Source organism: Neophocaena asiaeorientalis, unplaced genomic scaffold (assembly GCF_003031525.2).
Source record: "Neophocaena asiaeorientalis asiaeorientalis breed wild unplaced genomic scaffold, Neophocaena_asiaeorientalis_V1.1 scaffold82, whole genome shotgun sequence".
In the NCBI taxonomy this organism is placed as follows: domain Eukaryota; kingdom Metazoa; phylum Chordata; class Mammalia; order Artiodactyla; family Phocoenidae; genus Neophocaena; species Neophocaena asiaeorientalis.
The window spans coordinates 5,964,343-5,988,171 of record NW_020173068.1 but is presented as its reverse complement, the minus strand read 5'-3'; the positions used below and the strand labels follow the sequence as shown (position 1 = coordinate 5,988,171).

The 23,829-nt window shown below is 40.9% G+C and overlaps 1 protein-coding gene across 1 annotated transcript; it reads left to right on the top strand.

Moving 5' to 3' along the window:
- Nucleotides 1–18,741, top strand: EIF2S2 (eukaryotic translation initiation factor 2 subunit beta). Its single transcript, XM_024743195.1, has 9 exons — nucleotides 1–45; nucleotides 5,359–5,536; nucleotides 7,008–7,111; nucleotides 10,185–10,320; nucleotides 11,025–11,125; nucleotides 11,732–11,880; nucleotides 14,225–14,281; nucleotides 16,398–16,483; nucleotides 17,119–18,741. Exons 1-9 carry the CDS (start codon nucleotides 31–33, stop codon nucleotides 17,292–17,294), a joined length of 1,002 nt encoding a protein of 333 aa, XP_024598963.1. The 5' UTR covers nucleotides 1–30; the 3' UTR covers nucleotides 17,295–18,741.
- Nucleotides 18,742–23,829: the final 5,088 nt, after the last annotated feature.

Below are 23,829 nucleotides of genomic sequence, written 5' to 3'. Positions count from 1 at the left end.
GTCCGTGCCGAGCCCACTCGAGCCGCAGCCATGTCCGGGGACGAGGTGAGGGCCTGAGGCTGGCGCTAGGTCTAGGGACGGAGGCAGTGAGACAGACCCACCCCAGTGTGGGAGACTGGGCCTGCGGCCTAGCGGCCGGCCGCCGCCATGTGGGGCAGCCGGGCCTAGGCGACGCGGAGCGGCAGAGCCGGCGAGGGCTCCGGAACCGCGGCTTGGCCGTGCCCCGCTCTCCTCAGGGCGGCGGCGCTGAGGCCGGCGGCGCTGAGGCCGGCGTCCTCCCGTGGCCGGCGTTTCCGGAATGGAGAGCACGTTGAGTCGCTCTTCAGAAGAGAGCTTGCATGCCCGGTTGGTTAATGCCCCAGCTGAAGGAGATTGGGGCTGGCGGCCCCTGCATTCCCTTCGATTTGACGGTGCAGCTTCAACTCTCACTCTCTGGGTGCTGGTGGTGCCTAGAGGAGCGTCTCTTGGCTCCGGTGGAGCGCCCTAGTTTAAAACTTTGCAGGCTGGCTTGTCCTGCCCGGCACCCACCCTTGTTCTCATGTAGAAGGGGGTAGGACGAGAGGAAAAGATCCTTCAGCCTGAAAAAGTGATTAACCTTTTCGGAAAGTTTTAGGGCGGGAGGACCTGAGCCTTCCTTAGCAGAGCTCTCAGCGACGTCAGCGGGAAGTCTGAGTTGCAAAGATGCCTGGGTCTTTTTCTACTGTCGTGCTTGTACCTCAGCAAATTTCCTCAAATCCCTTTTTGGCCAGATTTATCCCAGTTTATTTAAAACCAAACGACCTAAAATGAAATTTGACTTTAAGTGATATCCGTAGGTATAAACATTGCTGGGAGAGCTACCGCTTACCGGCCAGCTCTCCCCACCAGAAAAAAACCCCTTGAATTTATAATTAATTTCTGTAAACATTTGAGTGCTTGGCCAATAGGGCCTCGGAGAGAAGGAAGAGAAAAATTCGAGGCTTTTTCGAGCTTTGGCTTTTGAGGTAGACCCTGGAAATGCTTTGAATTTCCTCAAGTAGTGGAAAGGCCTGATCCAGGGCAAGGGAGTAGAATATTATCCAATTTGGTTAGAGTTAATCCCTTGAAGTATAGGTAGTAGGTAGTTCATGGAGGGATTTGAAGACCAAGTTAAGGAATTTGGATTTTATTCTGGAGGGGATTCTGAGCTCTCATTTGATTCTCATGACAACCCTTTAAGGTGGGTATTGTTATGCCCATTTTAGAAATGAGAAAACCAAGGCTTTTAGAGAGCTGTGTGATGCCCATGATCAAATAGTAAGTGGCTGAGCCAGTAGTAGAGTTCCAAATCTCCATTTAGGTGACTAGGAGGGTCTCGCTCTCTTAGGAAAGAAACTGAGTCTAAGGGAGGTGTGTGGTTCTTGTTTGGAGGTCATGGTAGACATTGCTCTAGGCCACTGTATTTCAAAAGTTCTGAGAGTGGCAGTGTCTCATGCTTGTTTTGTTTCTACCCATTTTCTAAGCTTTTCATAACCTTTAACAAATAAAGTACCTATATAGTGCAGAGTTCTCTGGGGTGCTATTCTGTGTTTGGTTTTCTGTGGTAAAGTACTTGCAAGTGTTGTAAGAGACTTACTACTAGTTGGTATAGGAGGTAGAAATAGAGCCATTAACAGCGATTTGGAGGGCTGGAGGGTTCAGTTTTAGCAGTGGGATCAGATGTCGAAGGAAGTGGAATATTACTGAAGGGTGAAAAGGATTTCGTCAAGCAGAGATGTCAGAACTAGCATTCCAGCAGAGGACTTTGGAAGCCCATAAAGTATTAAGCAGCTTTGCATTTCTCAGATCTACCAGGCCATTTTGTAAACAGGAAATAAGGGCTCAGGGAGGTTAAGTTGCCCAAGATCACACAGCAAGTTAGTATGACTAGAATCCTGCCTTTGGCTTCCACTCTGAAGGTATGTGCAGGTTCTGGTTCCTTTAATACTGCTGGATAGATAAGTTTTCTTAGGCCGATCCTTAACTTCTGGCTACTTTACAGACTAGTAAGGATCGAGTGAAAATCTGTACATAGAAATGATTTATAAACTGTGAGGGATTCCCTACAGTGGAAGTAGTGCTGCCTGGTAGCCAGGATAGAGCATTAAAGAACCTACTATTAAAAAGTAATTTATTTCTTTTTTCACATTTCCTTTTTTTCTTTTAATAGTTTTTTAATGTATAGTTGTCATAAACTGCACACACTTCCTTTTAAACCTGGCAAATAAGCCCAAAACTCACATAACATAATCTCTTTTAAACTAGTGGAACCATGACCTCTAAAAAGCAGTATTCTAGAAATATGAGTGCTGCCTTGTGAGGAAAAACTCCCTAATCTGCAGGCATTAAAGTGCTGTCAATAGCTAAGATTATTGCTTATTACTAGGCCCCATCCACAAAGTATCGGAACGTCAGGTTGTCACACAACATAGGTGTTTTACAAAAGAAACTGATTAAAAATGGAATATGTGTTGTATGACGTATACAAAACACAGAAGAATGCAAAAAGAAATAAAAATCTCCCAGAATCCTATCACCCAGAGATGACGACACATTTCTTCAGAGCATTTGTTCTGCTCACCTTGCTTCTCTGGGTGCTTTTGTAACTCACTCCTGCCTTCTGGGTGGGGTGTGCTGTGGCCTTAAAGTTAACATCCTGAATAAGGTATGATAGATGGGAGTAGGCTTCCAACTTGCTGAAGCACTTTAGGCTATTGTCAGGGTAACTTTTGCTGCTGTCCCTTTTCCTCACTTTCTTCAACCCAACCCAGTGTGGGAAGTTGAAAAGAGAAAACTTGAAGGCTTTGTTCTATCTAGAGTTAAAAAAAAGAAAGCTCAAAAGAGTCTGTGCTTTTCCATAAGTGTACTGTGAGCAACTATTTGCGTCTCACATCCCAGCTAGTTTCACAGACAAAACATATGGACTGTGATAATTTGTTAAGTCAGATATGAAAGTCTTAAAAAAAAACATTTTAAAAAAAGATTTATTTATTATTTATTTTATTTTTGGCTGCATCAGGTCTTAGTTGCCGCACACAGGATCTTCATTGAGGCATGTGGGATCTATCATTGTGGCACGCAGGCTTCTCTCTAGTTGGGGTGTTGGGTTTTCTCTTCTGTAGCTGTGGTACCCGGGTTCCAGAGCTCATGGGCTCTCTAATTTGCAGCACGCAGTCTCTAGTTGAGGTGCGCAAGCTCAGTAGTTGTTGCGTGGGCCCCCGCGGCATGTGGGATCTTAGTTCCCCGATCCCCATGTTCCCTGCATTGTAAGGTGGATTCTTTACCACTGGACCACCAGGGAAGTCCCAGAAACCACATTTTTAAAGTTAAGACTGATGTGACCTTGTGGTTTGGGGAAGGTCTGCTTTGGGCACTATTTTGGAATACCTATTTCCATATTTTTTAAGTCTGGTTTTGCTGAGTGGTGTGAATAAAATGAGGCAATGAGTTTATGTCTTAAGTATCCAGAAAGAGTAATTGAGAGAGGTGTTAATTACTTCAGTGTACAGTTCTTTCATGTTTATGACCCTTTACAAGGCTACAACCGTACTGTTTCCCTGTGGACCTATATGAATGTTTTTCAGAGCATAACAGGGCGGTTGTGAGGATGTCCTTTGATGATTTTAGGATCCCCCTTACCTTTAGTCTGTCTTGCTGAATAATAGTTAAAAGATAATTAATATTCTAGGGAACTTGATACTTGAAAAAAATGCAATAAGTGAATTATAAGCCCTGCCAAACAACCAAATTTATAGTGCCTGGAGTGTTGTCTGTCCTTTTGCCAAACCTCCATATTTCAGGAATAAGGATGAATTATAGCTTTTTCCCTGGAACAGATTACAACACTCCATGTAGGGTGACTCAAGACCCAGTAGGTCAGCAGTGGGGAACTCCTTCCTCCTGGCTCTTCTATCCTCTGAGTTTGCCAGATCATGTTCCTCAGACTGACTGCTTTTCAGAATTACTCATTTATACAACTAGAGCCTTCTTAAGGTTGGAGGGGATAACTTTGAAATGAGGCTGTATCAATTTCCAGAATGTCTTGCAAATCCTTCTGTATTGGGTGAGGACTATATTTATACTACCCTACCTTATTACAGACCATAGTTTGGTTTCAGTGTAGCTCAGTTTCCTTAATGTACTTGGGACATAAAGGAATTTAAGTTAATCAGAATCAGTTTTGGGAATTTTTTTGAGTTTCATGATATGTCTTGGAAATTAGATCACCCTGAGTTGATGAAATTTCAGTGATAGAAATCAAGAGATACCATATTTTGTCAACTGTAAAGCATTATATAAATTGTATAATAATTGCTAACATTTATTGAGTACTTTTGTGCCAGGCACTGTGCCAAGTGTTTTATATTTATTTACTTATTTAGTTCTCCTAATAATCTCGTGAGATTTGGCTTTGTTTCTGCTACTGATCTCCATTTTACAGCTGAGGCAAGGAGAGGGCAAGAACTTACCTGGGGTAACAAAAGTAAGAACCAGAGTCAGGATTTGAATTCAGTCAGTTAGGTTCTAGACTTGTGCTTTTAAACACTTTATCTGTATTTTTTAATGTTCCAGAAACAAAAAGCAGAGTAAAAGGTTGTATAGAAGTTTCTTTTACTCAGAGATTTGCTACATGAAGGGCTGCTGATGGATTTCCTTAAAGGCTTGTCTGAGTTTCAGGATAAAAAATTTTTTTAAGTTTTTTTTTATCAGTTCAAGTCTCCTGGTATAGCAACCCCAGGTTACCAGCCTTAAATAAAACACGTATGACTTGTCTAGGCGTTGGTTTTCTCATTCATAACGCGAGGGGTAAAGCATGAGTTATTGCTAAGATCCCTTTCCTAAATTCTGTTATCTTGTGATAATTTTAAATTAAAAGACATGTACATATGTTTTGGGGAAGCACTCCCTCAACTTTTTTTTTTTTTTTTGCCATACGCGGCCCTCTCACTGTTGTGGCCTCTCCTGTTGCGGAGCACAGGCTCCAGATGCACAGGCTCAGCGGCCATGGCTCACGGGCCCAGCCACTCCGCGGCATGTGGGATCTTCCTGGACCGGGGCACGAACCTGTGTCCCCTGCATCAGCAGGCGGACTCTCAACCACTGCGCCACCAGGGAAGCCCACCCCCTCAACTTTTAATAGTATAAGGAAGGTTACGTGTGTGTGTGTGTGTGTGTGTGTGTGTGTGTGTACATATATTTTTTTTTTTTCTTTTTTTTTGTAAAATCCTTTTAGATACTTTAAGGCGTCAAATACTCTTTCTTTTAAGAGTATGCCTTTTGAGAATACAGCATACTTGGAATGTGAGTATCATTAAAACTAATCACGTGGTCCCCTTTTCTTTTTAATTATCTTTTAAACAGATGATTTTTGATCCTACTATGAGCAAGAAGAAAAAGAAGAAGAAGAAGCCTTTTATGTTAGATGAGGAAGGGGATGCCCAGACAGAAGAAACCCAGCCCTCAGAAACAAAAGAAGTGGAGCCAGAGCCAACTGAGGACAAAGATGTAGAAGCCGATGAAGAGGACAGTAGGAAAAAAGGTAAGTGGCAGACATGAGAGAGTCACTGTTGTCCGGGGAGACCTGGTTCTCTTCCATCAGTGTGTTTTGGATTTTGTGCACACAGTGTCCTTTCAGCCTGAGAGGCTATCTATTACAGTGAAGCTGAGGCCGTCAACAGTCTGTGTGCATGGGACCTTGCCAGATTTCTGATAGACTTGTTTCAGGGAAAATTCCACTGAATCCACAAGACAGAGATGACAAAACTTTGTTACTCCAGGGCTGGTTCTTCTAGTCTAGCCTTCCGGGATGTCTCTTTTCCAGTTTTAATGGTGGTTGTATTTGAGTGTAGGCAGGAAGAAATGGGACCAAGATAAACAGTTTTGTGTCTTAACAAGTTTGAAAACATATAGAAGAGATTAAAATTACAGCCTAAAATGTTTGGGTTTAGACACCAGCATGAGTTATTCACTCTGTGCTTTAACACAAACAGCATTTGACAATTAGAAATAAATGATTAAGTAAACATATTTATGCCTATTGAATAGAAGACACTGTACTAGGGATAGAGAAAATTAACATTCATTGAGCATCTACCATGTGCTAAGCATCTTATACGTGTTTAAAACAAACTTGGAAAGTAAATCATTCTTCTATTAAGACAAAATTAATTCATAAATAGCTCCTTGAAAAACTTTGTAGTAGGGGCATTTAAAAATATTTCTAGTGTACAGTAGGGCAGAACAAATGGAAAACTTACTGAACCAAACCCATTATTACTCACTAATGGTGGATAAAATTTCATTTTATTCATATTGTAGCCTGATTGATTGATTAAGTCGTTGAGCTAGGCATTGGGATTTAGGTGAGAAAGGCATAGCCCCTTAATATCTCATTGGGAGATAGACAAGCAGCTGGTAAACACCTCTCGAAGTGGTAGAAGGTACTATCAAAGCACCTAGGGGACACCTAACCCAGTTGGGGAACAGGAGGGATAGGCTTAGAGAAGACTTCTTGGTGGAAGTAACTCCTAACAAAGATCCTGTGAGATGAAGGTAAGAGCTGTGTGGGAGGGCCCATAGGAAGGCTTGAAGGTGAGAGACACACACTTCACTAAGAAGTGGAGGTAGTTCAGTTGAGCTGGAACTAGGAATTAAGGTGTCGGAGATGAGAGAGTAGCAGAAGTAGAGAGATAAAGCTGGAGAGCCTTGGAAATTATGTTAGAACCCTGACTTTGTCTTGGGAACAATGAGGCATCATATGGTCAGATTACTAAATAAATATTCCCAACATGGTCCCCTAACCAGATTTTTCCTACAGAGCTTTGAGTTGACCTGCTATTTTGTTTTCAGAACCCTAACCTTTGTGGTTGTGGAGGAATTACTGTGCTAATTAATACCAATCTCGCTATTCTGGTGACTTGATCGATTAATAGCTGAAACATTGGTTTAACTCATAATTTAATGCTTCGCCGTCTGCTATTAATAATTGAGAATCTCAATTCTCTTTTTAGATGCTTCTGATGATCTAGATGACTTGAACTTCTTTAATCAGAAGAAAAAGAAGAAAAAAACAAAAAAGATATTTGATATTGATGAAGCTGAGGAAGGTGTAAAGGTAGTATTGCTTTCTTATTGAAGGTAAAATTTGACCTCTTGAAAGGTTGCTAGTGGCTGATGTTTCTCCCTGTTTGTCTCATCTCTTACTAGTTTTGCTTTTGTTATTAAGTATTTAGTCACCACTGTTAAGGTCAGTTTCTTGGGATTTTTGTCTGACTAGGTATCTTAAAGGGATGATGGTTCAAAGGAGTGTAAAGTTAGGTTTTACACATTGTATTGTGTGCCATTAAGACGATTACAGAATGCCACTTGTCATTAATCATACTGAGATTGGCTGAGGAGAGAGATTTCTGTGAGAAATCCTATAGAGCAAATATAGTTTCTTCTGTTAAACTTTTGGTAGCATGTTGAGGATACACAAATTTATGCGTATTCTTCTGAGCAGCAAAGAATGAACCCCAGCCTGTGGTGGTTGGTGGCTGATGATTTTATAGCCTGTAGGAGAACCAGAGCACTCAGGTTGGTTTTATGGAGTTCTCTGATCTTGTAGGGACTTGAGGCCCTGTAATTGTCTTACTGGATTGATTCCTAATACAAATATCTCAGAATTATGAGAGAGAAAGAGTGAGAATACACATACACATGCACTAAGTTGTCCCCTTTTGTGCCCTTTACCCAAATTTTTCTTTGGTAAATTATTTATTTGCTCAAATTCAAGTAAATAAGGTGTATCCCACACATAGCAGTAATTCATTGAGTTTTGGAAACAATGTCACAATTTTAATGACTTGGTTAATTCAGCAAATATATGTTAATGATGATAGTGAGTCAGGCATTGTGTGCTAATTGTTAGGGTACTGAAACAAATAAGATATTTTTCCTGTTTTTGGAGGTTCAGGGATAATTCAGAGTTCTTTAGAACAAGATTATTTTACCTGGATTTATCCTACTCTCTCCCTGTTTGGGGATTTTCTTCTCTTCCTACTGTTATAAGGAAATTGATAAAGAGAAATGCTCAAATTATGTTGAATGAATGAGGTATAAATATCCTGGGTAACAAGGTGACACATCAGAGATGTGCCACAGAAAGTCTTGCTTAACAAATTTCTCTAGTAGCTTTTGTCCTGAAGAGCCACTTACAAGCTCTAATTTAGTGCTTGGATACTTTTTTCTCTGCTACCGAAGTCATAACGTAAGAGGTTACAAGTACCCTTATCAGGCAAGACATGGGCATTAACTTGAGGCTGAAGTGTTTTTAAGATCTTGGGTTACTCTCCCCCTGAATTTTCAGAGCACCACCGGGCTTTTGAAAAATCTTCAAAAACACTATGTGCTATTCTCTACCTTTCACTGGGTCTTAGCCTCAGGTTGGAAATAGATCTTACTGGGATAAAATAAATAATAATACAGGACTAGAAGCTGGCTGATGTGTGCTCATTTATATTTAGCATGCCTGAGTTTCTCATTTACTGACGGTCATCTTATTAGAGACTAGGTTAGTATCAGATTTCTTGTCTGGTGTTATCCTGCTAATACACATGGGCTGATTGGTCTTTGATGGCCAAAAGTGGCACTGAGACTACACAGCTGGATTTGGCATCTCAAGGCTGAGCTTCTTTTAGTCCTGGCTATTCCAACTTTTCTGCTGATTAGATTTCTAAAATTACTATAGCCATTTACAGAGTAGTTCAGGATGTAGGTGCACAAAAATAGATATTGATGGGTGATGTGGATGGCACACTTCAGGGCATGGAGTTGGATACACTGGTGAAAGGAGGTGAGATTAGAAGGCTGGAGACTGAAACTGGCCCTTTCTGCTCTTCTGGGGTTTTTTATATCTCATTTCAAGGTTATGCCCTATTTACATCCATGACTATAGCAGCTAACCTTGGGATCAAGCTTTACCTTGTCTCTATCCATTCATCATAGGACCCTAATTCTCCGTGGGTTCTGCCTTCTCCCTCTTTCATGGATTTATCTATTGAAGTGATGCCCAAAGACCTCCTTACAGTCTGGTGCCAGGCTGGCTGTGGTATAAAAAAAAATATATTTGGTCTTTGTCCCTGGTTCCTGGCACATAGCTCCTAAGACTCTTGGAATCTCTAGATAAGAGTTTGGTCACCAAGAACCAGTGATTTCATCAATCATACCTGCATAATGAAGCCTCCACAAAAAACCTTTCATGGGTTTCTTTCATGGGTGAGCTCCATAAAAAACCCTTGAACAGTGGGGTTTGGAGAGCTTCAGGATTGGTGACCACACTGGGGTGTTGGGAGAGTGGTATACTTGAAGAGAGCATGGAAGCACTGCTCTCTTGCCTCCCGTTCCTTGCTCTATGCATGTCTTCCATTTGGCTATTTCTGAGCATATCCTTTATAATATTGTGTATATATATATATATATATATATATATATAATATAATAAAGTAATAGTTAAGTAAAGTGTTTTCCTGAATTCTTTGAGTCCTTCTAGCAAATTATTGAACCAGGGGTGTGTGGGAACCTCTGAATTTGAAGTAGGACATATGTATTGGAAACGTGGGGACTCTATACTTGTACCTGGCCTCTATGAAGACAGTCTTATGTGACTGAGCCCTTAAACCCATGGAGTTTGTCACTAACTCTGGGTAGTGTTAGAACTGCATTGAATTGTAGGTCACCTAGTTAGTGTCAGAGAGTTGGAGAATTGAGGTGGAAAAACATCACGTATTTGGTGTCAGAAGGAAAAAAAAACCCTCCTACGAACTGCATCAGAATACTTAGAAACTTATTTAAAACATTCCTGAACCCCATTCCTGCTGAAGATTGTCACTGAGAAGATTTAAGAATCCTTGTTTCTTTGATTCTGACAGTGGCCTGGTTTAAAAACATGGACAATAATTATAGTAAGATCCCAAGGCTGGTGGATTAAAGAAAGGAAAAGGTCCCACAAAAGTGTCTTAAAATTTTTCCAGTTTAAATGACAGACTCTGAACCAGTTTGGTTCACCTGTGAGAGAGAGTTCTGATCTGTAACTTCAGTTTTGAATATTTAATATCTTTTTTTCCTCCAAAACCATGTCAGCCCATGTCATTTAAAAATTATAATAATCCTAGTAGCAAAATGTTGAGACTCTTATCTCACTTTCTTAGGACCTTAAGATTGAAAGTGATGTTCAAGAACCAGCTGAACCAGAGGATGACCTTGACATTATGCTTGGCAATAAAAAGAAGAAAAAGAAGAATGTCAAGTTCCCAGATGAGGATGAAATACTCGAGAAAGATGAAGGTAATACTGGGAGCTTAGCTCATTTCTAGGCTACACAAGCCTTTGGCCTAGTCTCTTCCATGGGTGGCCTCCTTATTTATTTTTTCTTACCCCTTATTTCCACTGCCTAATAATGGAAGCTAAAAGGAAACAGAATCTAACTTCATAATGACAGTTTAAAAGATTTCATGGGGGAAGAACTTGGCAATTGTGATTACATTAAAACATACTGATTTAGACTATTGGGACAATTACTGTAACTGAATTTTAAATGTTTAAAAAATCTTTTACTATTTTGTTAAAAGTGCTGTTTATTAGCTTCTAAGTGCTATAGCTGCTTTAGAGAACTTTAGTATAGTCAGCAGATGGGTTTTTATGGATGTATATGTTTCTTAAGTGCTTCAAAACAATTGGACATTTTTTCCTCTATTTATCCCAGTGCATTATTTTATCTTATGTTTGTTAAATCAAGACAGTTCAATGTGTTTGTATTACCACACATTCCTAGAGGGTGGTTTTTGAAAATCGTAACATCCCCTTAAGGAATATGGGGTTATTTGTGAGCCTTGATGCCTTTATGCTTGAGGCTGTTGTGAATGCAGTTGTGGGAAGGAAGACCAGATGTTTTTGAAGCTTTCATTTCTCTAGATCTGCTTCTCGCTTCTCCCCTTTTTGTTATTGTATCAGGCTCTACCCCTCATTCTTACAGTCTTTGTTATCTGTAGCTTTAGAAGATGAAGACAGCAAAAAAGATGATGGTATCTCATTCAGTAACCAGACAGGCCCTGCTTGGGCAGGTTCAGAAAGAGACTACACATATGAGGAGGTAAGACAAATTCTGTTATGAAAGGGGGCTGAACTGTTCAGTAGAACTCAAAACAAAAGCAGGATAAATGTTCCCTGAATTGAAAGGGCCATTGAAGTATAGGTGGATAATGAAACAGACCCAGAGAGGTCGCACTGCCTGATGCCGACGTTTGGGGCAGGCTGTCCACAATGTGGCAGTCATTATAGTACTCACTGTTCCATCTGAATCCATGAACTTCTGAGGCCATTGGAGCCCCACTGAAGGGGGACAGTAGGGAGAGGGAGTGGCTAATAGGGGGCCATAGTAGTCTGGAGTTTGCTTGTTCGGGGTAGTCTGAATTTTACTTCTCCAGGTACTATATACTTTCACACAGAAACAGTAGAATTAGGGGCTTGTTCATTCCTTTAACTTTGAACAAGGAACTATTAAGCATCCATAAGGGACCAGTTCCTGGCTGAGAACTGAGTCTTGCCTTCAGGGAGCTCCCAGAACATGTGATGTGTGTGTACATTTAGTAAAAAGTAAAGTTTGTTCTGTTTAAAGGAAAAGCACAATGACTCAAGTGGGAACGTTATACTCCTGCTATTAATAAGACTGTACATGAATACCACTTTATCTCTATAGCTACTGAATCGAGTGTTCAACATCATGAGGGAAAAGAATCCAGATATGGTTGCTGGAGAGAAAAGGAAATTTGTCATGAAACCTCCACAGGTCGTCCGAGTAGGAACCAAGAAAACTTCTTTTGTCAACTTTACAGATATCTGTAAATTGTAAGTTGGTTAATGCAGAGTCTCCATCCCAAATGCTAGATTCTCAGTGGAGTGTATGTTAAATATGCTTATTGTGGACTCTATTAAAAAGTAGAAAGAAGGCACAGGTGTCAGGGTGGGGTCGAGGGAGGTCACAGTTCGAGTCCGTCAGTTCTTTTGATTCATAGGTCTTGAGGCTTGTTTTATTGGGCATCCAGAAGTGAGAGAAGCCCACTCACGCTGACTCATGAGACGATCCTAACCAGATGGAGTGAAGAGTAAGAAGGCTGACTAGTCCTTAGACAGGGGCCTGGAGAGCCCAGGGAGGTGGAAAAGCTCATCAGCCTGGGGTGGGCCTGCCAAGCAAGTACAAGCAGTGAGCTTTGGGAAAGCAACTGAATTTAATGTGCTTCTTCCTTGGATGGTTATTGCCAAGACACAGTTGATGAGATTCGACTTTCTTAATTACCATCGCATTCCATGCCTGTCTCACCCCCAGGTCACTGTCTGGGGCTGGCTCTTCTCAAAGCTCCTCAGCTACACCTTTTCTGATACGTTCCTTAGGGCAACTGACCTTATCTCCTGTTCTTTTTAGTTTCATAAGTGATACGTGCTTGTTGCAGATAAAAGGGAAAACAACAGTGAACAAAGAAAATATAATCACTAAAAATTCCCTGCCCAGAGTAACCACTTGTTTTCATTGCTTAGGCATGACTTAAAAGGTTTTAGACTTTTTTGCTGATGGCAATAGTAGTATATGCTTATTATAGAAAAATTAGAAAATATAGACCTACTAAAGAAAAAAAAGTCATCTGTAAGTCCACCATTAAGAGATAGGTAATCATAGTTTAATATTTTTGTTTTGCTACTTTTATGCATCTACATATTTTTAAATAAATTGGTATTATACTGGTTTTTAACATATTTTTCTCCTAATATATTGTGAAATTTTTACCCTTATCATTAAATAGTCTTTTAAATGTTTTTAGGAGTTATACAACATATTTTTTTATATATATAGATAAATTTTTTTCTCCCATTGTGTGGATTGTCTTTTCACTTTCTTGCCATCCTTGGAAGCACAAGGCTTTAAATATTTTATTTATTTATTTATGGCTGCACTGGGATGCATTGGGAGATACATGTATCTTGGCAGAACTCAGAATAGAGCCTTAGGGCAAAAATTCCCAAAATGGAATTGCCTAGTCACAAGGAATGGACATTTTTATGGCAAACATTGGCAGTTGCTTTCCAATAAGTCTATACCAGTTTATACTCCCAGTAGCAACGTAAGTGTTATTATTATTATATTTTCACCAACCCTTACTCATTACATTTTTGGGAAAAAATAACTTTTTAAAATTGTAACTTTTTAAAAATAACTTTTTAAAATTGTAATAGTAATATCTCCTTACTGGAACAAGCTCAAACAGTGCCAAATGAATAGAATTAAAAAGTGAAAGGGGCTTCCCTGGTGGCACAGTGGTTGAGAGTCCACCTGCCGATGCAGGGGACACGAGTTCGTGCCCTGGTCTGATCCCACATGCCGCGGAGCAGCTGGGCCCGTGAGCCATGGCCGTTGAGCCTGCGCGTCCGGAGCCTGTGCTCCGCAACGGGAGAGGCCACAGCAGTGAGAGGCCCGCGTACCGCAAAAAACAAAAAAAAAAAGTGAAAATACTGAGTGGCCTTGCTCTGTATTTGCTTTTTTCATTTTATGTGGATACATCTTTTTGTTTTTTTTGTATTTAGAGACCTGTATTATTTTAAAAGCAAGATAGAATGGATGTACCATAATTTATTTAACCACTTCCCAGTTGGTGAATATTTTAGCTGTTTTAAATTTTCTGCTATTGTGCTGCTGTGAAATACTTCCCTCTTTTTAAATAAAGAAATTGCAAACAGGAAATATATAGGAATTAGCATAACAAATACCCAAGTATTGATTGCCTCAATTTGTTGTATTTTGACCTTTTGACACATTTGCTTCAGATCTTTTTGCTTCGTTACAAAGAGAGCTTTACAGTTACAGTTTAAGGCCATCTTTATATCTCTTTCTGATCCCTTTTACCTTCCTTCCTAGAAGAAGATTTTATCCTCTAAAGTTCGTATTTACCTTTCCTGTCCCTGTTTATAGACATTTACCAATGTGTATATGTTTGTAAATAAAATGTAATATTGTTTTATGGGCTTTGAAATGTAAACAAATGGTATCATTTATCTTCATTTCAGAGTTTGATGAACTGTGCGAAAATTCACCTAATAGCTGCGTAATAACAAATTAAAACAGTGAACAGGGTGAGGTTTTTAGAAGTTTGGTTAGATTTCCATGAAAGATAAGGTTTACATTATTCAACTTTCTTTTTAGATTACATCGTCAGCCCAAACATCTCCTTGCATTTTTATTGGCTGAATTGGGTACAAGGTAAGAAACTATATTCACATTTATGTAGTTACTTACAGTATTAATGGACATTTCATAAGAACTTCTCTTAACTTGAAAAGATATGTAACACGCTTAGGAAAAAAAAAACATTCACTTTATTGTCAGAGGAACTTTTAGGGCAGTGAAGGAGGAAAACTTGTTCATTTCTATGGGAGGTTGGTTACTTGGGAATAGGAAACAAAGTTCACATTGGCTCGTCTGTGAACAGGCCTGTTGGTATACCAGAGTGAGCACCATGGCTCTGCCATGTTTAGAGAATTTCCTGTCATTAATTGGAATTCTTGGGTCTTTTTATGGAGCAAATACCAGATTTCAGAGGAAGCCATTTTCTTAGGACAGAATTTATTTTCTAAATTGTAAATAGGCTGTGGATGAAGTACAGCTTATAAATTGATGAGTGGCATGGGAAAAACATTGAAACAGGTATCCATAATTAAATAGTTACTTCCCTGTCTTTAGGGCTCTCCTGTTGAAGACACCACGCCAGTCCATCACCATTCGGGAGGGCCAGTGTCCCATGGAGCCCATGCCAGTTAGTTTGGCCATAAGTGCTAGGAATAGGAAGCTGAATGTCCCTTTAAAAATAAGTAATGCAGAATTAGGACATAATAAATATGACTAAGACATTGAGTGCCCATTGTATGCCAAGCACTTTTTTGGGTACCATCTCAATCTTTAAACAGTTATGTGAACTGTTAGAAACTAATATTACCCTTGTCTTACACATTTGGAAACAGGTTTGCTGAAATGAAGTTGTATGGTTGGTAACATAGCTAGTTAATTGCAGTCAAGATGTAAACTCAGGTCTGCCTTTCTCAGGAGCTCGAACTCTTAAAAGCCTTAATCCTGTGCCTTGCTGGCAGTATAGAGATAACTGAGGTGTCCTGTTCTCTTCCTACTCTTGAAACTCAGTTTGTTGGAATTGGCTGTATTTGCTTTGGGTTAAGGAGTAATTTACTTGACCAGTGGTAGGTATGTGGACTGTGTTGTGGAAGAATTGTTTTAAATGTAAATTTGTTACAGTCATTGTTTTTAACTTGCATAAACTGATGGAGTAAAAGGTAGTGTTTTTCCTACTTCTCAGAATAATTTAGTTTTTGTAGAGGTGAGGTAAATTATAACAAGTTGTGACCAGTGAACTTATGGTCAGTGGGCTAATTATAGGGTTGTTGAGAAAATTCAGTTTCTTTTGACAGTGAATGAAAAAAATTTCTTGCATCAAGCATTGAAGTCACTGTAGCCTAGAGATTAGGGGTTGCAGTTCATGCAGGATGATAAACTCTTATAGTTAAAGGAGAATCACAGGAGAGGTTCTTGCAAAAGTCAGTTTTATAATAAGATACGGAGCAAATATAAATTTAATGCTGCTTGGCTGAATTTTGTTGTTTCACTTTGTGATTTGTAATTTTTAACAAATGACGTCTAGCGGAGAGATTTGCTTTCTCAAAAGTACTTGTCAGCAACTTCTTTTCAAAAAGTTTCTTTTTAAGCACCATTGACAATATGAGGCCTGTGATTTCAACTGTACTTTTGGGGGAGGGTTGTAACAGCTTTACAGATACAATTCACACATGTAAATATGTACAATCCAGTGGTTTCTAATTGGTTCACATAGTTAACCATCACCATAGTTTTAGAACATGTTCATCAGCTGTATGTAACTGAATCAAAAGATTTAGTCTTAGAATCTTTAAAGATATCTGTAGTTCCTTTCATATTTTTTGTATTTATAGCCTACCTCACTGCTTTGCATGTGGTATGCATTCAGTAAAAGTGTGATTGTCCTTTTGTTGGGTGAAAGGGTCATCACACAGACAGTTAAGGAATAAATTTGTTTTAGACTTAAAATCAGTTACAAATCAGATTTGTTGCTGTAGACTTAATTAATTGAAAATTGAATTTAATGTTAGGAAATAGGGTCATCAGGTACCAACTACTTAATTAAAAATAATTTTTGAGAAACCAGGTAGTACTGCTCCTAGAACTTATCCTGTGCCATTGAATATATTTTAAGTTCATTAAATGTAAAGGCCCTGGAATTTGATTCCTTATAGGAAGAAAATAATAATGGAGATATTTTTGTTTTCTTTCACAGTGGTTCTATAGATGGTAATAACCAACTTGTAATTAAAGGAAGATTCCAACAGAAACAGATAGAAAATGTTTTGAGAAGATATATCAGTAAGTTTATAATTTCTAACATGTCGTTCTGAAATGTTCTTATTGGGCTGAAATATTTTGGGGGACCGCCATTGGTTTTTAATGAAGCTGGAAAGGCTGGTCTTAGAAGATGAGGGAAAATGATAGTGGTGGGGAGCTGGGTGGGAGGTGGCTCTTGGTGGCCGATTAGGGGTCATGGGGAGGGATTTGGATTTCCTAAGACGACCCAGCTGATCAAGGCTGCTGGTTGGTTCCAGGCTGAAGGCCAAGTCAGAGAAATCTGTCTGCACTCAGACCTGGCCTGACCCAGTTGTTACCTTCCTAATCACTTAAAATTGGCAGATCTGTTCCCACCTAGGAAAGCTAGTAAGTTCTCTAAGTGGCTCTCCTATAAACACAGCCAGGAGTAGGCATTTGGCAAGTGTCACTGCTTCTTTGGACATTTGGGGTCTTTTTTCAACCTATTGTTAAGTACGTGAAGCATCACATCAGATAGCTTGGGTTTTCTTACCCCTAGAATACCTAAGTGTAGCTAAGCTAAGCTTTCCTGGTTTGGGTGCCACCGTGGGCTTGCAGTCAGTAGAAGTGTTTCAGAAGAAAGAAACCTCTGGCTCACTGTGGCTACCAGGTAATTCCTTATGTTGCTTTCCCTGCAGAGGAATATGTCACCTGTCACACGTGCCGATCACCGGACACAATCCTGCAAAAGGACACCCGACTCTATTTCTTACAGTGTGAAACTTGTCATTCTCGATGCTCTGTTGCCAGCATCAAAACTGGCTTCCAGGCTGTCACAGGCAAGCGAGCACAGCTCCGTGCCAAAGCTAACTAATTTGCTAATCACCACTGATTTTGCAAAGTGTGTTGTGGAGATTTGGCTGGACAGGTTTACCATCAGAGTGGATATACCACTGTATTAAAAACAAGATAGAAAAGCTGCCAAGTTCTTTGGCGTGTGGCCGGTTGGTCTGAAATTCTTGCAAGATGCCGTTGCTCAAGCTGTTGACATACTTGTTGCCTACTTTAACAACTGTCAGAGAAATATGATGGGGTAAGGTGGTGCTTTTTTAAAATCGTTCATAGACTTCTGTAAAATGCAAGATAAATTAAAGTTATTATAACAGTGATTCTTTCAATTTGGTTTGTCCTTCAGTTTTCTATAAAAAAAAATTATGCCTAATGAATTCAGCAGAAGAGTTTGTGCCTAGGCTCTGGCGAGGTCTCTGTACCCTAGGCCTGAGAAACTTCAGCTGGGCAGCCATTTTCCTTCTCAGCTTCCCGGTATACCGGAAGTAGACACAGCTTCACGTGAGAGGGTGGTTGGAGGGTGAGGTCTGGGAGGACAGCTTGTTTTCAGTGTCCAGAGAACGATTTTATAGACTTGAATTCTTTTCATTATGTGAGGATTGTTGCCACTACCTCACTGCTAAGTCCTCCAGCTGTTACTACATGAGGAATACAAGGTGCTAAGTACCTTCCTTAGCATTTTCTTCCTTATTGGCCACTAAGAGAAGTTTAGAGATAACAGCCTTTGGGTGTGTCTTGTAACTGGCACTCCAAGAAAAACCCCTGTTGGGCCTCTGTTGGTGAGGAAGTGGTGTGGCATGTGCAGTAGAGAGAACTCTTGAGAGTCCAAACCATGATGCTAGAGGAAGCTTTTCTTTTTCCTCCCCAACTTGTGTTCTGGATTTGAAAAGGACCCACCACAAATGCTTTTTCTATTTTCTGTATTAAAGTCGCTTTTAAATGTGATCATGAGAAACTAAGAGGTGATATTGCTTGTGTGGTGCTTCTGGGGCTTCCTTCTGGTTCTGCCTTCTGTGGTTTTGGCCGAAAAGGTATTTCTCCACTGAGCACAGGGGAAAAGATCATCTTACATGTCTGCTGTGATCTGCCTTGCACGTACTTGCCAAGGATAAGGGCACAGTGCTGCTCCTCACTTTCTTGTTGCCAGACTATTCCAGGAGCAGTCACTCAGCCTTGAATGTCTTGACCGTGTTGTTTTTAATCACTGTGACCCTTAATTTTAAAGTATAGGCCAAGTGTTGTAAAGCATCTTGGCCAAGAAGCAGTGGAGGGGGCAGAGCATTCCCTCAACCCAGTAGGACCTGAGGGGACTACACACTGGCTGAGCTGCCAGCACTGCCCTAATGAACTCAACTGCTGTTTATGATTTCATCTTCTTTTGTATCTATACCACACAATTCCCAATGTCAGATGTTACCGTGTGAATAAAGCAAGGATCAGTGCCTCTTGTGGAATTAGCGCTTTTGTGCATATATATGTGTGTTTTGTTCATTTCTTTAGTGGGGAGACATGGGACTTTACAGTTTGGTGAGAGGCTGGCAATTTCAACTCCAGTTCTTAACTCCATTATCAAAACAGATTCTCTGGAATGATCCTAACTCTTTGAGATAGTCCAGTTGAGGTATTGTTTGGTTAAAATTGGATTGACTGTTGCAGACCCATTTAAGATGATGGGTTGCCCTAAGGTTACCCATTCACAATAGCATCAGCCTCTCTTTTGTCTACTATATTACCTCATACCAACCACAGCTCAGCTGGAAGGAACCTTTCCTGGAGTGACAAAGCAAAGGTCATTGAGAGTTTCTGATCAAGAGCCACGGTTATAAGGGAACCAGACCACCATTTCCAAAGTGTCTTAGGAAGCAGTGTTGAAGAGTGTTCTAATTATGCCGGGTGCGGGGTGGGATGTTCCATGGTAAAGAAGAGTTTGAGACTAAACATGTTCCGTGACTGCCTAAGTCTTTTGTATGCTGATGTGCATTTTCATAAGCACATAAACATGCAGTTATATCTGTAGTCTTTATAAAACCCTCTTGACTCCATACCTGTCCCCAGCCTCACCTACAAAAAAGCTTAAGCTTTTCCTAAGATGATCTCCTGGCTCACTCTACACTTCAGAGGTCCCTGCCCACTGCATGTCAACTGTTGTTTCCCCTCAGGCCACTGTAGGTGCTGAGAGCCGGGAGTATGCTTGTTCACTGATGTATCCCCATGCCTAGAGCAAGCAGTGCCTAGCTTGTGGATTGTAAGTGGTAGGAAGTGTTCTAGTATCTGAGTTTCTTTAAGAGGAACATAGACTATGCAGACTTGTAGCCCCTTCTCCCCCCAAATATTTTGCAGGCTAAGTGTTCAGAAAAAATGCTGGGCTGGGCAGCCTGGAAGAAGTACTACTGTGGTGTGTGAGGCCCCAGTTCTGACCTGGCCTCCCCAATCCAGATTCTTTGCCCTGGCAATACTAAGTTTTCACATTTGAACAGAACATTGGATTTTACAATGTGTTTTTAGAAGTTGGGCTTTATAGTATGTGGTATATAGTCTTTTTCTAACTGAGATGATGAATTTATAATTTCAAAAATTTAATTGCCATAATCCTATCAATCACCATAGAATCTTTCAGTATCAAGAACATTTTTCCAAGTTAGTATCTTTATAATTTTTAAAACTGCATAAGAGGGCTTCCCTGGTGGCGTGGTGGCTGGGAGTCCGCCTGCTGATGCAGGGGACGTGGGTTCGTGCCCCGGTCCGGGAGGATCCCACGTGCCGTGGAGCGGCTGGGCCCGTGAGCCATGGCCACTGGGCCTGCGCGTCTGGAGCCTGTGCTCCGCAACGGGAGAGGCCACAGCAGTGAGAGGCCCGCGTACCACCAAAAAAACAAACAAACAAACAAAATAACTGCATAAGAGTCTATTCATGTTATGCCATAGTTTATTAAGTCAGTACCCTACTGGTGGGTTTTGCTAATTCTTGAAAATGCTATGAGTGTAGGCTCTCAACAGTCTGGAGTGGCAGTCCTCTACCATTGATTATAGCCTGTATTCTCATCCATAAAATGAGAAAATGCCTACCTCAAAGATGATGACATAGTGTATGTAAAGTTCTTAACGCAGGTCTGCCTTGCACTAATGCACTATCTTCCTTCTGTTGAATACATACTTCCCTTAGGGTGAATTTCCCTGGTCAGAGGGGAGGAGACTTAATGGCTGATAGTACTTGTAAGCATATCCCTTTTCCCAAAGGGTGGCCCTGCCAAGTGTACCAATCCTGAAGACTATAGGTATTGCTTCCATGTTTATGATGACGGTGGGTTTACTGACCTTGTCAGCTGTGCTTGGGGTGGTTGCCTGTCTCAGTGATCCTGATAAACCCTGCCACCCTTGGCCATAGGAGCATCAAACTCTCCCAAGGGTTTGCAACAGAGGCATAGTCCTTCAATCTTTGTCCCATTAATCATGGTGCTCTCCAGAGAAGAAGGGACCAAATACTGGGTCCCCTGTGATTGCCATGAGTCCTGTCCCTTCAAACCTTCCCTAATAGGAGATATTCATGAACCCTTCTAATCACTGCCCCTTGATTTAAGCTTGTCTTCTGTTTTAACACAACATTTGAAGCCACTGGAGAACCAGCTGTTCTAAAGGATAAGTATTAATGGACATTCTTATTGAACACCACCATTTTAATGGACACCCAGCTGCAGATTTTCATGAGCTTTTAAATGAGCCAGGAACCGAATTAAAGCCAAAATACTACATGGGAAGTTGGCCAAACCTAATCATATCATGCTGGGCAACATCTTCAGTATCATAAACTATTTTGGCCTCTGAGAATTATAACTGCTTCACTTTTCAGTCCCAGATATACCAATGCACTATGACAGATGCCTCTCATGTGGCCCAGAATCTGGGCTATTCTCCTTTTTTTTGGCTGCACTGCACAGCTTGCAGGATCTTAGTTCCCTGACCAGGGATTGAACGCGGGCCCCAGCAGTGAAAGGGCTGAGTCCTAACGCACTGACCACCAGGAAATTCCCTCTGGGCTATTCTTAAATAATCATTTATATAATAAATGGCTAGTACTACCAAAGTCCCTAATTTGTGTGAGGTCCTGTTCTAAGTGCTTATATATATTTATTCATTTAATAAGCACAGCAACCCTTTGAGGTAGGTATACTGTTAGCTCCATTTTACAGATGAAATGGAGACTCAGAGGATAAGCAGCTCACCCAAGGAGTCACTTAGTTGGTAAGTGGGGAGTCAGGATGCAGTTCCAGGCACTTGGGCTCCAGACCCTGTTCTCTGCCCTCCAGGAGCTTACAGTTTAGTGAAAATGACCGATGACCAAACCAGTTGTAAATATATATAATCTGTAAGAGCTGTAATAAAAGTAGCACACAGGAGGGGCCAGTGCTAACTCAGGCCAGGAAGGTGTCTGAGAAGGTGACTTCTAAGCTGAGCTATAAAGGATAAATGAGGGTTAACCAGTGGGAGAAGACAACATTCCAGGTAGAGGCAACCTCATGTGTAAAAGCACAGAAATCAGACAGTTCTCTTCACAATTAGTTCTATGTGGCTTAAGAACAGAGGGCAGACTGGGGGAGGTATTGAGCTAGAGAGAGAAAGGAAGAGAGTCAGATCCTAAAGGGCTTACATGCTATGCTAAGGGGTCTGGAATTTACCCACTGAGCCGTGGATAACTGATTGGTGGTAAAGAGGAAAGACTGATGGGAAGTAAGTGGCAGGAAGGCTAGTTAAGAAGTTGTAAAGTCTATGTAAGAGATAAAAAGGGCTTAACTATTAAGGCAGTGGGATGAAAAACAGGTTAGAGCAAAGACATACCATGGAAATACTAACATGATTCAACATTAGGAGTGGAAGATGTTGACATGAGCAATGGGGTAGACAAAAATGCCATTCTTCAAGATGCAGGACTCATGAAGATAGATAAAGATGGGGGCTGGTCAGGGCTCAACTGAGATCCTTGTGGACATCCTTGTGGACTATCAGATGGGTATCTGTGTATGTCCCCTGGCACTCCTGGGGAGGATTAAGTTAAGAGTTGGAGATTGTGGAGGCCTGAAAGTGGAGTCTGAAGCCATAGGTTTGGTCAGTCAGGAATTTATACATAAAAATTAAAGCGGATGAAGAGATGCTGGCATAAGAGGAAGAATCAGCAAAGCAAATTGAGTATGCAGAGGAGGAAAGCCAGGAGAGACTGTTGTCACAAGAATCGGGAGAGGAATTTCAGAGTCATTTATGACAGGGGCATGTGGTGATCAACTGCCCAGGTTTGCAACCTGCCTCCACCCCTTCCAGGTGACAAGATTTTGGGCAAATTATTCAACCCAGAGTCTCAATTTCCCAACCTGTAACAAGGGATGAGTATCTCCAACTCTGGGGGATTGATGTGAGGGTTAAATAAGGTGATGCGATCCGTGTTAAAGAACTCAGAGCACCCAGGAAATGCTAACATATATGTTAACGTATATATGTTATATCCCTTTCCATAGATTCTGCAGAGGTAGAATATAATTAAGACAAAGGTAGATGCTGGATTGGATTGTTTGTATTTGCTCCATAATTATGTCGTTGACCAAGTCACATGTTCCTTTTTAAAACCCTTATGTGCAAGGATGAATGAGGCAGTCTCTCACCTTAGGCAGCTCCCTGTGTGGTCAGGGAGCTGGACATTGGGGTGTGCAGGGCAGGGCACAGAGAAGACACTGAAGGTGGGGTCTGAGGAATAAGGGGGCTTATTAAAAGGGACTGGAGAGATGGGGGGCAAGACGGGGTCCAGGTCAGAAAGTGAGAATGGGTAACCCTGTCAGTTTCTGTTCAGCCTACAGAAGAGCCAAACCCATGCACTTGGCCAAACAAGACCTGGCTGCTGTACTTTTGTGGAAGGACACCCTGATCATCTGGGCTCCCACAGAGGTACACTGAGGTGGAGGTGCAGAGAGGAGTATGTGTGCACCAAGAGTCCACTGACCAGTCAGAGGAGAGACGTATCCATTCATTCATACAAGCAGGATGGCTAACTGGGCTGCCCCATGGGCCTAATCGCTAGACCAACGCACTCCTCTTGACTGCAGTAACTCATAGAGTTATTACACCAAAAAAGGCCTCCTTGCTGTTATCTTCCTTTGCCTCATTTTTATAATATTCTATTGACTTTTTCTTTGTGAGCTGCCTGAAATAACATTTTGAAACAAGGTAAGTATAAAAATAAGTAGGAAAAAAAACAGAACAGGAAATTATGGTCTTATTTTTTAAGAGAAAATCACCTGAATCTAATAAGTGCTCTAGTAAGTATTGTCATAAAAAGAATGGTTTTTTTTTTTCTTTTTTCAGATGAGGAAGATGAGGCTCACAGAGGTTAAGTGACTTGCCTAAGGTCACACAACAAAAAGTCTAGATAGGAACTCAATTCAACAGGTCTTTACTCCTAACCCAGTTCCCCAAAGTAGAGCAAGCTACTTAAACCTTTGAGTCTCAGTTTGTGTTCTGGTTATCAACTGATTGATATATAGCAAATCACTCCAAAATTTAGTGGCTTAAAGCAACAAC